The sequence below is a fragment of the Balaenoptera ricei genome, chromosome 1 (assembly GCF_028023285.1).
Source record: "Balaenoptera ricei isolate mBalRic1 chromosome 1, mBalRic1.hap2, whole genome shotgun sequence".
NCBI lineage: Eukaryota > Metazoa > Chordata > Mammalia > Artiodactyla > Balaenopteridae > Balaenoptera > Balaenoptera ricei.
In genome coordinates this window covers 99,411,091-99,425,368 of record NC_082639.1, presented here as the reverse complement: position 1 = coordinate 99,425,368, position 14,278 = coordinate 99,411,091, and the positions used below count along the sequence as shown (strand labels likewise).

The 14,278-nt window shown below is 38.3% G+C and overlaps 1 protein-coding gene across 1 annotated transcript in view; it reads left to right on the top strand.

Moving 5' to 3' along the window:
* The window catches only part of LOC132351256 (monocarboxylate transporter 1-like), a 37,559-nt gene extending 24,120 nt beyond the window's left edge, over positions 1-13,439 (top strand). Inside the window, exons 2-5 of the mRNA XM_059901144.1 lie at positions 3,106-3,366; positions 4,396-4,539; positions 7,583-8,449; positions 11,953-13,439. Of these exons, the coding sequence (XP_059757127.1) occupies positions 3,150-3,366; positions 4,396-4,539; positions 7,583-8,449; positions 11,953-12,206 (1,482 nt within the window). The 5' untranslated portion in view covers positions 3,106-3,149 and the 3' untranslated portion in view covers positions 12,207-13,439. The remainder of the gene's footprint in view (positions 1-3,105; positions 3,367-4,395; positions 4,540-7,582; positions 8,450-11,952) is intronic.
* Positions 13,440-14,278: the final 839 nt, after the last annotated feature.

The following is a 14,278-nucleotide window of genomic DNA, read 5'->3' as shown; positions in this document are numbered from 1 at the left end:
TTTTGTGGGGCCTGTTCCCTCTAATTGTACTGTTGGTTAAACTCTTCATGTATCACTACTAACCTTATAGAAATAAAAAGGGATTACAAAGGAATACTATGAACAATTGCAGACCAACAAATTATATAACCTAAATGAAATGAACATATTTCTAGAAAGGCACAAACTATCAAATGACTCAAGAAGATATAGACAAAGATTGACATAATCATCAAAAAACTACCCATAAAGAAAACCTGAAGCCCAGATGGCTTCACTGGTGAATTCTATGAAACATTTAAAGAACTAACACCACTCTTTTACAAGTTCTTCCAAAAAACAAAAGAGGAGGGAACACTTCCCAGCTTGTTCTTTGAAGCCAGTATTACCCTGTTACCAAAACCAGACAGACATCACAAGAGAAGAAAACTGCAAACCATTATCCCTGGTAAATATGGACGTAAAAATCCTCAACAAAATATGAGCAAACAGAATCCAGCAACATAAAATGGGTTATATATCATGACAAATTGGGACTTACCTCAGGAGTGAAGGAATTCATAAATGGTTCAACATATAAAAATCAGTCAAACCATACCATATTAATAGAATAAAGGCCCCAAACCACAAGATCATCTTCATAGACACAAACAGTTTGCTACAATCCAATATCCTTCGCGATAAAAATAATCAACAACTAGGAATAGAAGGAAGCTTCTCAAACTTAATAAAGGGCATCTACAGAAACCCACAGGTAACATCATACTTAATGGTAAAATGCTGAAAACTTCCCTGTAAGGTCAGAAATAAGACAAGGATGTCCACTTTCACCACGTGTACTGGAGGTTTTACCCAAGGAAATTAGGCAATGAAAGGAAGATGTAAAACTATCACAGATGACATGATTTTGTAAATAGAAGATCCTAAGGAATCCACACACATATATACATATATATACATAAGTCTATTAGAACTGATAAATGAGTTCAGCAAATTTGCAGGCTGCAAAATTAACATACAGGGACTTCCCTGGTGGCGCAGTGGTTAAGAATCTGCCTGCCAATACAGGGGACACAGGTTCGAGCCCTGGGTCTGGGAAGATCCCATGTGCCATGGAAAAACTGAGCCCGTGCACCACAACTACTGAGCCTGCACTCTAGAGCCCATGAGCCACAACTAGAGTCCACGCACCACAACTACTGAAGCCCACGTGCCTAGAGCCCGTCCTCAGCAACAGGAGAAGCCACCGCAATGAGAAGCCCGTGCACCACAATGAAGAGTAGCCCCTGCTCACCGCAACTAGAGAAAGCCCGCATGCAACAATGAAGACCCAACACAGCCAAAAATAATTAATTAATTAATTAATTAAATACTACTTTAAAAAAATTAACATACAAAAATCAATTGTATTTCTAGACACGAGCAATGAAAAATCCAAAAGTAAAATTAAGAAAACAGTTCAATTTATAATATCATCAAAAATAATATTCAGTGGAACTGTTCATTCCACATGGGGTTCAGAGTATTGCGGTGGATGGGCTTCGTGCGGAAGTGGCAGCTATCCAGGGCCATGCCCAGGACGTCGACCTCTATACACGGGCTTCCCGTGCTGTTACTCGGGCACACGTTCTGCCCAGAGACAATCTGAGGAGGAAAAAGGATCAGAGTCACTGAAGATGCGAAAGAGACAGAGGTCACCTCTGAGCCTCATCGCTTCCCTCCACAAAGAAAGACAAAGAACCCTCTGGAATGGACCGGGTGAATGATTAATAAGGCTGCTAAAAAAAGAGAAGTTATCATAATCAGGTACTGGGTATCTCTGCTTGGATGTGCTTCAGGCATCTCACCATCAGCATATTCAAAAATGCCCTCAATATATTTTCTATCTTGGCCTCCCCTGAATTTCCATATTTTGGGTAATAAATTTATCATTCACATAGTCATCCAATAAAAAAAAAAAAAAATAATAATATTCAGGAATAAAATTAATTGCTAATGGGTACAGGATTTCTTTCTGGGGTGATGAAAATGTTCTGATATTAGTGATGATAGTTGTACAGTTTTGTGAATATACTGAAAACCACTGAAATACAAACTTTAAAAGGGTGAATTTTATGATATGTGAATTATATCTCAGTAAATCTATTATTTAAACAAATCAATTGTGTCTTTATACACCAGCAACTAACAGAAAATGATTTTTTTTAATTACCATCTACAAGAGTAATGAAAGCTACCTTGGAATAAATCTAACAAAAGTTGTGCAAACCCTGGGAATTTTATAATTTTATAAAGCTTTTAGAAACTTTACTTCTATAAAAGTTTTATTTAAAAAACCTAGTCTTTTAGCTTCTTAAGCAGAACTCTTCCTAAGAGTTGTTTTTTTTAAAATCACTACAGGATCACTTTCTAAATTATATTTGAAGTGTTTAGATTAGTTAGAAGGTGAGCTATTTAAAAGTTGATTTCTATGGATAGGAAGGTAGGATTTGTATTAAAGAATAAGGAATAGTAAAATATATTATTGTCATTGTTGACCTGTACAGTATTAATACTGTACTACATCACTCCAAGTAATGTTAGGGTGGCCAGAATGAGTATGATAACATATTGTTGGAAGGTTTATTTTGACATAAAATAGAAGCTGGTTTAAGTAAATCAAAGGAGAACTTAATTTCTCTAAAGTAGACTGGTAAACCGTTTAGCTCTCAACTTCTCCCACCTGCTAGTAATTCATAATCACATTGTATTTCATTTTCTAACTATGTTTTTCACTAATGCTGGGGCTTAAGAAGAAAAGGGGAAATCTTTGGTTTAAAACTACTAGTCTCTGATATCAGGGTTCATTTTGCAGGTTTAAACAGTATTGGTCAGCCATCGTTTAGGAATCTTTCTAGTCACATATTAGTAAAAAAATACCTTAAATCTAAGCAGCTAGACGAAAACCCAACTTTACTGAGCTAACTTTCCAGCCCGTTAAATGAGAATCTAATGTTTGAAATCACCTTTTATTTAGAAAATTGCTATATGCCTTTATTTATTTATTTAATAAATGTAAGGGATTTTATGGGAGTGCTTTGTTATTGACCTACTTGTTATGTACTATTTTAATTTCATACCCTTTAGATATTTGGATTTGAACTGCATTTTAGAATTCATCTTTACTTACAATGCCACCATCAAACGGAGATCCAGTTGGATACACGCCCCCAGATGGAGGCTGGGGGTGGGCAGTGGTTGTTGGAGCTTTCATTTCCATTGGCTTCTCTTGTGCGTTTGGCAAATCTATTACTGTATTTTACAAAGAAATTGAAGAAATATTTAAAGCCAGCACCAGCGAAGTGTCATGGTTATCTTCCATCGCGTTTGCTGTCATGTATGGTGGAGGTAAGTACTCATGACCTGCTCTTTTAACTTTCAATGGGTAGACAAAAGCTCTGTAGTAAGTGCTTTTTGTTCTTGATGCCTTTATCAGTGAGATATTTGAAACGTTAGTTCTTGGAGTTATGTGATTAGAGTCATGTTTTTCATTGTCTTTAACAATAAAATCTACATAGCAGCTGTGTGCTCTCTTAGGTCACTTATAAAATGGTGTCATTATAAAGGATAACTTTCTTTAAAAATGTGTTTTGTATTGGCTGCTGGGTATAGAAAGGTCATTGATGTTTGTATTTTAATCATATATCCTGTAAGCTTGCTAAACTCTTGTTATTTCCAATAGTTTATTGGTAGATTTTTTGTCAAAAATTTTTGATAGACAAATCTTCTGCAAATACTGATAGTTTGGTTTCTTCATTTCCTTACTCCTTTTTCCCCCCTGTCTTACTGCTGGCTCGGACCTCCAGTATAATGTTGAAGAAAAGTGGTGATGGTAGGCATTCTTGTTTTGTAGTTCTGTTTTGGTTGTGTTGTTGTTTTCTGTGAGAAACAATACATTTTAGCTAGTTTGTAAATATGCCCTTAAGTCAGAAGTTTGATCAGACTTGCTCATAAATCTCATCGTTCATGTGTGTTTGCTCTAGATGACCATCTAAAAATTTAAAACAGAGCAAACTTGCTACATATATGTGGATAATATCCTAGATACATGAAGAATCCTGTAAACACTTATAATCAGGGTATTTGCAGCCTCTTCTGCCTTAAAATAATTAGATTATTGTCTTGCATACTTTAGTTAAAACCCATCTAATATGTCCTAGGTATATAGAAAATGTACAGTCAATACTATATGTATTCCATTACACAAACCTGTGACTCTGAAATAAAGATAGAAAGTAATATTCCTTACCACTGTCTTCTGTTTTATCTGTTTATTTTCTGGGGTGGCATCCTGTCATGTTGGTAATGTCATATGCAGGTGTGGATGTGAGGGCTGGGCTTCTCCTCTATATGACTAAGCTGTTTGTTCTCTCCTAGGTCCTATCAGCAGTATCCTGGTGAATAAATATGGCAGTCGTCCAGTTATGATTGTTGGCGGCTGCTTGTCAGGCTGTGGCTTGATTGCGGCTTCTTTCTGTACCAATGTGCAGGAACTTTACTTGTGTGTCGGAGTCATTGCAGGTGAGTTGCTACTAATGTATTTTCAAGCATTAATTTTTGTGTGGACTATTTATAGCATTAATTTGCCAATTCTTTTGAAAAATGAAAGTTCTTTGTTAGAAAAATTACTAGGTCACTATTTTTTAGAGCTGTTGATATGTTAATTTAAAAAAAGCAAGTCTTTAAAGAAAGTTCTGGCACTTAATGGGTGATTATTTTTATTGAATGAATAAATTGAAAGAGCTTCTTTCCTTTCGTCCTTTCTTTCTTCCCTCCCTCCCTCTCTTTCTTTCTTTTCTTTTCTTTCTTTTTTTGTCTTAAGAAAGAAGATAGTGGTGATAGGTAAAAAGTTGTTGAAAGGGAGGTCATTAGCTATTCCCACTCATTTCCCATTCTACCCAAGAAGGAATTGGCTCAAATTAGAGAAAGAGAGAATGTCAGATATAAAGCAGTTTCTGATAGAAAAGACAGATACATTTTCAAGGGATAAAGGGCATGCATGAGGAAACCCCCCTTTCTAATAACTAAATTAAGAAAATAAAATTGCTGAATATAAATACAATCGACACCCATAGCTCTACATTTCAGAGAAAACTACCATTAATATTTTGATGCCATAGCCACTCATTTTTCTATGCACACATAGAATTTTTAGAACAAAAAGGGATGAGATTAGTGAAGTCAAACAGAGAAAGACAAATATCATATGATATCACTCATATGTGGAATCTAATTTTTTAAAATGATACAAATGAACTTATTTACTAAACAGAAACAGACTTACAGATATCGAAAACAAACTTATGGTTACCAAAGGGGAAAAGTGGGGGTGATATAAATCAGGAGCTTGGGATGAACATACACACACTACTATATATAAGATAGATAACCAACGAGTACCTACTTATAGCACAGGGAACTCTATACTCAATATTCTGTGATAACCTGTAAAAGAAAAGAATCTAAAGGAGAATGAATGTATGTATATGTATGACTGAATCACTTTGCTGTATACCTGAAACTAACACAGCACTGTAAATCAACTATACTCCAATAAAGTTAAAAATTTTTTTTAAAGGGATGAGATTATGTATAATGTTTGTAACCAATTTTTTCACTTAATAATACATCATGTATTATACGTAGTTTCTCCATCTCAGTAAATATACTTTAGCAGCGATTATTTTTTCATGGGATAGATGGATATACCATAATTTATTTCACCATCCTCTAATTGAAGGACATTTAGATTGTTTATATTTTCACTCTTAATAAACAGTATTTGCATGATAGTGCTTCTGTATGCATCTTTGTGAAAATGATAATTTCCTTTGGATAAATTTGTAGAAGAGCAATTACTGGGGAAAAAGGGTTTTGATACCATTGGCCAAATACTCTTTTGGAAATGTTATAATAATTTACAGTCCCACCTGCAGGACCTGAGATAATGCCAATAATGGGTATTATCTTTTTGGATCTATACTTTTACTACATTAATTAAATTTTTAAACATTTAACTATTTTAACTCATCTGGATTATTTGAATAACATAAGGAAGGAATAGAACTTTATTTGTTCCCATGTGATTATTCAGCCTGTTCATTATTTCATTTATTAATTCACTCAACAAATATTTATTGAGTCCCTAACTATATGCCAGGCACTGGTCCAAGCTCTGTGGGGAGAGCCAACATGACAGGCAAGATTCCCACTGTTTAGTGGAGGGAAGCAGACCAACAAATAAATGAATAAATAAGAAAAATATTGGGTAGTAATAACTGCTTTGCAAAGACTTAAAACAGAATGTTGATAGAGAAGGATTGAACTGTCCCTAAAGGGAAGGCTTCTCAGAGGTGGTGATTTTAAGTTGAGATCTGAATGAAAACTAGGAGAAGGCTTTGTGAAAATCTAGAAGAACAGTTACACGTAGCACAAGTAAGAATAGACTGAGATGAGGGCAGGGAGGTAGGTTAGGGCCAAATCATGGGACCTCTTAATCCAGAGTGAAAAGTTATGGATGGGCAGTCATTAGAGAGATTGAAATGGGCAAGCATCCTAACCTGGTTTACTTAGTAGGGAAGCAAGATTGGGAGACCATTTAAGAGGTTATTGGGATAGTTACTGTCCCAGCCCCATTAGCTGGAAAATCCATTCTTTCCCTATTAATTCAAATGTATCTTTTGGTTCTGTTTCTGGACTTTCTGCCCACTTTTAGTAATCAGTTTTTCTAATTTTGAATAAGTGCCACACTATTCTAATTACCATAGCTGTACAATATATTTATATATCTGTTAGGGTAGGCCCACCAATTATTTATCCTTTTCCAATATTTCTAATGCATTTGTTCTTCGGGTGTATTTTAGAGTCATTTTACCTCATTTGAAAAATAAAACACATTGAAATTTTCATAGAAATTTCATTAAATTAATGGATTTACTAAGGTAGTGTTAGCATCTTGACAATGTTGTGTTTTACTATCCAAAAACATTTTTTCTCTCTCTCCCTCCCCCTCCCTCTCTCTTGTTTCCCTTCCTTCTGCCCCTTCTCCTATCTTGCTTTCTGAATTTATAAGATTTATCCTCTCTCCTTTTTGCTTTCAATTCCCTATTCCTCAGGAAAGCTAAAATTATGAAATTAGACAAAGGATCTTACATTTATTGTTCTTTTTGTTGCTAAAGGAAAAATAATTATTTTTTAAAATATACATTTTTTAGGGACTTCCTGGTGGTCCAGGGTTAAGACTCTGTACTTCCACTGCAAGGGGCCTGGGTTCGATCCCTGGTCGGGGAACTAAGATCCTGCATGCCACATGGTGCGGCCAAAAAATATATACATATATATACACATATATATACATTTTTTATATTATAAATCTAGTATTTGCTGCATAAAGAGACTTTATGTCTGTATTTATTTGATAACAGTCCACTTAATGACCTACTAGTTATAATAGCCTCTCATGATTTTGACCTCTTTCCACTTCATTTCTTTGCCTAGTTAATTAATTCCAAATATGTTTCTGACATTTATTGGAGTATGTGCTTCTTTTTTCCCCTCTCGCCAGGTCTTGGGCTTGCCTTCAACTTGAATCCAGCTCTGACCATGATTGGCAAGTATTTCTACAAGAGGCGACCATTAGCAAATGGACTGGCCATGGCAGGCAGCCCTGTGTTCCTCTCCGCCCTGGCCCCCCTCAACCAGGCTCTTTTTGCTGCCTTTGGCTGGAGAGGAAGCTTCCTAATTCTTGGAGGCATCCTACTAAACTGCTGTGTGGCTGGAGCCCTGATGAGACCAATAGGGCCCAAGCCAACCACTGCAGGGAAAGAGAAGTCTAAAGAATTCCTTCAGGAAGCTGGAAAACATGATGCAAACAAGGGGGCAGGTGATGCAAATACAGAAGTTAATGGCAGAAACCCCCCAAAGGAGAAACAATCCGTTTTTCAAACAGTTAACAAACTTCTGGACTTATCCCTATTCAAACACAGAGGCTTTCTGCTGTACCTCTCTGGGAATGTGATAATGTCTTTTGCGCTGGCTACACCTTTAGTCTTTCTTAGTAATTATGCCAAGAGTCAACATCACTCTAGTGAGAAGGCTGCCTTCCTTCTTTCCATTCTGGCTTTTGTTGACATGGTAGCCAGACCTTCTATGGGATTTGTAGCCAACACAAAGTGGATAAGACCTCGAATTCAGTATTTTTTTGCTGCTTCTATTATTGCAAATGGAGTGTGTCATACGCTAGTACCCTTATCCTCTAGCTATGTAGGGTTCTGTCTTTATGCGGGATTCCTTGGATTTGCTTTTGGGTGGTTTGGCGCCGTATTGTTTGAAACGCTGATGGACCTCGTTGGATCCCAGAGGTTCTCCAGTGCTGTGGGATTGGTGACCATTGTGGAATGCTGTCCTATTCTCCTGGGGCCACCGATTTTAGGTATAGTATGTCTCCTTATTTCTATGGTTCTATTAACATAAAACAGACAGAGAAGATTAGGAAGGTGATAGAAAGCAGAAATCAGTGAGCTGCTTGATAGTCTTTCTTCGCTTCTGTACCCTCAGTGCTGGCACAATGCTTGGTACAGCGTAATTGCTCAAATACTTAATAGAACTGAATTAAAGTGAATCATCAAGCTGAAAGAGGAATAAAAAACTATTACACACCTAAGTATGTATAATAATTTTTCCTGATAAAAAACCTAACATGTTTATTGTAGAAAAATATATAACCACCTTTAACATACTATTGGTGATTTCTTTTTAATTGTGGAATTTATCTCAGCAGTAATATTTCAAATAATAACGATAGGTACCAGGTGAGGGCTCACAGTATACCAGGGACTGTCCTAGTCGTTTGCTATATTCTGTCATATATTACAAGTCTGTGATGCAGGACAATTATTGTTCCCGCTTTATAAATAAATAAATAGAGGCTTCTAAAAGTGAAATAATTTGCCCAAGATCACGCAGCTAGTAAGTGACCATAAAACTTGATGTATTATTCTCTTAAGAATGCTAAATGGTGAATGGATAGAGAAGATGTGGCACATATATACAATGGAATATTACTCAGCCATAAAAAGAAATGAAATTGAGTTATTTGTAGTGAGGTGGATGGACCTAGAGTCTGTCATACAGAGTGAAGTAAGTCAGAAAGAGAAAAACAAATACTGTATGCTAATGCATATATATGGAATCTAAAAAAAAAAAAAAATGGTTCTGAAGAACCTAGGGGCAGGACAGGAATAAAGACACAGATGTAGAGAATGGACTTGAGGACACAGGGAGGCGGAAGGGTAAGTTGGGACGAAGTGAGAGAGTAGCATTGACATATATACACTATCAAATGTAAAATAGATAGCTAGTGGGAAGCAGCTGCATAGTACAGGGAGATCAGCTTGGTGCTTTGCGACCACCTAGAGGGGTGGGATAGGGACGGTGGGAGGGAGATGCAAGAGGGAGGGGATATGGGGATATACGTATGCATATAGCTGATTCACTTTGTTATACAGCAGAAACTAACACAACACTGTAAAGCAATTATACTCCAATAAAGATGTTAAAAAAATGCTAAATGGTTTACATTTTAAAATTATTATTAATACAGAATGCAACAATAATTTGGACTTCTGGATGTGACTCATGCTTTTGAGATTATGCACTATAAAGTAAGGAGGGATACATAACAGAAGGTCCACTACTGACCTGTCCACCCTCTCTCCTCCCTATATACACCGAAGGAGAGTTCAAATCCTGTCCATTTTCGCTTCCTAAATCTCTTTCTAATCTGCCTGTTTTCTCTCCATCACAACTACCACTCTTATCTAAATCTCCTATCTTCTATCAGTAGCCTTCTAACTTTACCCATATCCACCCTAGCTGTTCTTCGTCTCTTAGAACACTCCAGTTGCTTCCCACGTTCTCAGGGTGAAGATCAAATTCCCTGCTGTGGCCTACTAGGTCCTGCGTGGCCTGGCCCACCTGTGTCTCCAGCCTCATTTCCCACCACTCAGTTTGCTCTCTGTGCTTCTCCTCTCACACCCTGTGCTTCCTCCTACCACCTGCCTTTGCACTGGCTGTTGTCTGCCCTGAGCCTTTTCCCATCTCCCTTCTCCTTGATAACTCCTATCCTCCTGTAAGTCTTGGCTAAGTTTACACTTTAAGAAAAGCCTTCCTGGGCTTCCCTGGTGGCGCAGTGGTTACGAATCCGCCTTCCAATGCAGGGGACAGGTTTGGGCCCTGGTCCGGGAAGATCCCACGTGCCACGGAGCAACTAAGCCTGTGCGTCACAACTACTGAGCCCGCGTGCCGCAACTAATGAAGCCCACACGCCTAGAGCTCGTGCTCCGCAACAAGAGAAGCCACCGCAATGAGAAGCCCAAGCACTGCAGGCAAGAGTAGCCCCCGCTCGCCGCAACAGGAGAAAGCCCGCGCACAGCAACAAAGACCCAACACAGCCAAAAATAAAAATTTTTTTTAATTTTAAAAAAAGAAAAAAGAAAAGTCTTTCTGACCCTACTTGCTGGTCTAAAACCCCTATTTTCTGCCTTCAAACCTTCCTTGTAGCACTTGTCACAGTCTGTGTAGTTATTGGATTAACATTTCTCTTCTCCACTGAACTGTGGACGTTACCTCCTTTGCTCACCCTTAACTCAGGACCTAGCAGACCCAGGGCCGTGTGTATATTTAGAGAATCAGTAAGTATTGCTGAATGCGTGATGCCCTGCATTGGAAAACCATATGGAGTCATATTTGAATTGGTTATTATGTCCTTTATATGGGTAGTATTTTCCAAAGTTTATTTCTTTTATTTATTTATTTGGCTGCATTGGGTCTTAGTTGCGGCATGCGGGATCTTCATTGTGGTGCTTGGGCGCCCTAGTTGTGTGGCATGGGCTCCAGAGCACGTGGGCTCAGTGGTTGCAGCACGCGAGCCCTCTAGTTGTGGCTCGTGGGCTCTAGAGCGCAGGCTCAGTAGTTGTGGCGCGCACACGTAGTTGCCCTGCGGCATGTGGGATCTTAGTTCCCTCACCAGGGATCGAACCCGCATCCCCTGCATTGGAAGGTGGATTCTTAACCACTGGACCACCAGGGAAGTCCCTCCAAAGTTTATTTCTTAATACTAGTTTGAGATACTAATAAATTTTATTATTACAAGGATTTCATGGCCAAAAAAAGATTGGGAACACCAAAGTAAATAAGTTTCTTTACCTCATAAATAAGTTTCTTTACCTCATAAAGCCTTTAATAGAAAAGGCTATGTGTCATTTCCAAACTTACTTGACTTTGGAAACATTAGGGAGTATCCTGTAGAACAGAAGTTATGGTGCAGACCTCAGAGTCAGACTTGCTGGGTTGAAAGCCAACCTGTTTCATTTACAAGCTTTGTGACCTTGGACGAGTTACTTAAGGTTTCTGTACTTTGGTTTTTCTGTTATACAATGGGAATGATGATAGAACCTTCCTGTTGTGAGGATTAAGCACTTAGAATGGTGGAAAGGTGTTGCTGTTAGTTAATGTTAGCAGAGGATGAGTGTTCACAGGAACGCCCTTTGGGAAATGCTGATGTCAGAGAAAGTGCATTGGCCTGGGAGACTGGAATTAGCTCTATGGCCTTGGGCAAGACTACTAAACCTCTTTTGAGCAACAAATTTTTCCATTGAATATTGAGAGGATTGACTCTAGGTGATCTCTAGGACTTCCCCAATTCAAATTTGCCAAGATTTAATTACTTTCAAGTTGCTAAAGTTAACAGACTACGCAGGGCCATCCAAAATCAGTTGACATCATAAACAAAAGATCAAATAATTTTGAGCAGTTTCTATTTAGACTAATTTGTCATTTATGGGCTCTTTGAGTGGATCCTTAAGCTTTATTTGGGAAAGGGTATAATTGTTTACCCACATAACTTTTTTTTTTTTTTTTTTTGGACATCCTTAGGTCGTCTCAGTGACATATACGGAGACTACAAATATACATACTGGGCATGTGGCATAATCCTTATTGTCTCAGGCATCTATCTCTGCATTGGCATGGGCATCCATTATCAACTTGAGGCAAAAGAACAGAAGGCAGAGGCGAAGCAGAAAAAGGAAAGTAAAGAGATGGAACCAAAAGAAGTTATTAAAGCTGCGGAATCTCCAGAACTGAAAGGCACAGAAGGAGGACCCAAAGAGGAGAAACTTTCAGGCTGAAGTCAGGGATAAACAGAAGCTTTGGACCAAAGATACTGAAAACTTCTACTGAATCGTGTTCTACTCTTGGTGCTCACAGTGGACAGTGGACATTTGTGTGGAAGTCATACCAGGTGTTCATTGATAGAATTTTTATTTCCTTCCTTTACAACAGTCATAATAGATATGTCACATCCTTTAGGGGCAGGGGATTTGCAAAAGGTGACAGAAGGAAATAGCTTTTACTTGAAGTCATATTTATTAAGGTGTACCTTAAATACTGTACAAATCCCTTTTATAAGAGTAAAGTTTAATGAATTTTGACACAGGTATTTTGTCAAATAACTACCACACTAATATAGAATATTTCAAACAGCCAAAATAATTCCCTTTTGCTCCTTTGCAGTTAATCCCCTCCCCTTAACTATAGCCCCTGGCAGCCACTGATCTGATTTCTGTCCCGTATAGTTTTGTCTTTTCCAGAATGGAATAAATGGAATCACATAGTATGTAACTATGGCACAATAGTATATATATGGTCTTTATCCTCAGTTCCTGGTATACAGCTCCTAGAAGCCTTGGCATCTCTGGAGTGATAAGAGTATCTTTTGCATGCTAATTAGGTGACTGGTGGCTGGAGACCCCTTTCTTAACTTCAGGATAGGGGCTAGTCTCCAAAAAGGCCAAAGCATGATTAGAGGGTTGGAACTTTCAGCCCCATCCCCTGACCTCTGAGAAGGGGAGAGGGGCTGGAAGTTGGGTTCAATTATTAATGTCCAATGATATAATCCATCATGCCTATGTAATAAAACCCCCTAAACTACAGAGAGCTTCCTGGCTGGTGAATACTTTGAGGTACTGGGAGAGTAGTGTGCCCAGAGAGGGCATGGAATCTCCCTACCACTCCTCCCCACCATATTTTACCCTATGCATCTCTTCCATCTGGCTGTTCTGAATTGTATCCTTTATAATAAATCAGTGAACGTAAGCAAAGTGTTCCCTGAGTTCTGTGATCCATTCTAGCAAATTATCAAACTTGATGAAGGAGTCATGGGAACTCCCAATTTATAGCTGGTTGGTCACAAGTACAGGTGGCAACCTGGGACTTGAGACTGGAATCTGAAGTGAGGGCAGTCTTGTGAGACTGAGCCTTTAAATCTGTGGAATCTGACACTAACTCTGGGTACTTTATGTCAGAATTGAATTGAATTGTAGGACACCCAGTTGGTGTCTGGAGAGTTGGCGAAATGGTTGTTGGTGTGGAAATAACCCACACATTTGGTGTCAGAAGTGTTGTGAGTAAAAGCAGTTGGGAGTAGCCTTTTGTGTCTGGCTTCTTTCACAATAGCATAATGTTTTATGGTTCGTCCAGGTTGTTGTATTTTTCAGTAGTTCATTGCTTTTTATTGCTGAGCAGTATTTCTTTGTATAGATGCACCATAATTTGTATATCCATCCACCAGTTGGACATTGGAGCTTTGTTCTAAGTAAAGATGCTATAAACATTCACATAGAGATCTGTGCAGACATATGCTTTCATTTCTCTTGGGTAAATGCCTAGGATTGGAATTGCTGGGTCATATGGCAAGTGCATGTTTAACTTTGTAAGAAACTATCAAACTATTGTCTCAGTGGCTATACCATTTGGTAATCCCACTAGCGATGTATGAAAATTCTAGCTGTTCTACATCCTTGTCAGCACTTGGCATTGCCGATCTTTTTAACTTTTCCGCTCTAGTTGGTATGTAGTGTGTGACATTTCCCTGAACATTAAAGATGTTGACCATTTTTCCATGTGCTGTCCTCCGTATATTTTTAGAGAAGGTTTTTTTTTGGGGGGGGGGGGTGCTGTGCTGCGTAGCATGTGGGATCTTAGTTCCCTGACCAGGGATTGAACCCGTGTCCCCTGCAGTAGAAGTGTGGAGTCCTAACCATTGGACTGACAGGGAATTCCCGAGAAGGTTTATTTTTTAATCCTGACATTTAACAGTCTTAAAAATATTTAGGTGCTTTGAGGTTTTGTCTTTCAAACTCTTTAGGTGACTTTTCCTGGCATATCTGACAGTGAAATGAATGATATATTTGAACATCCT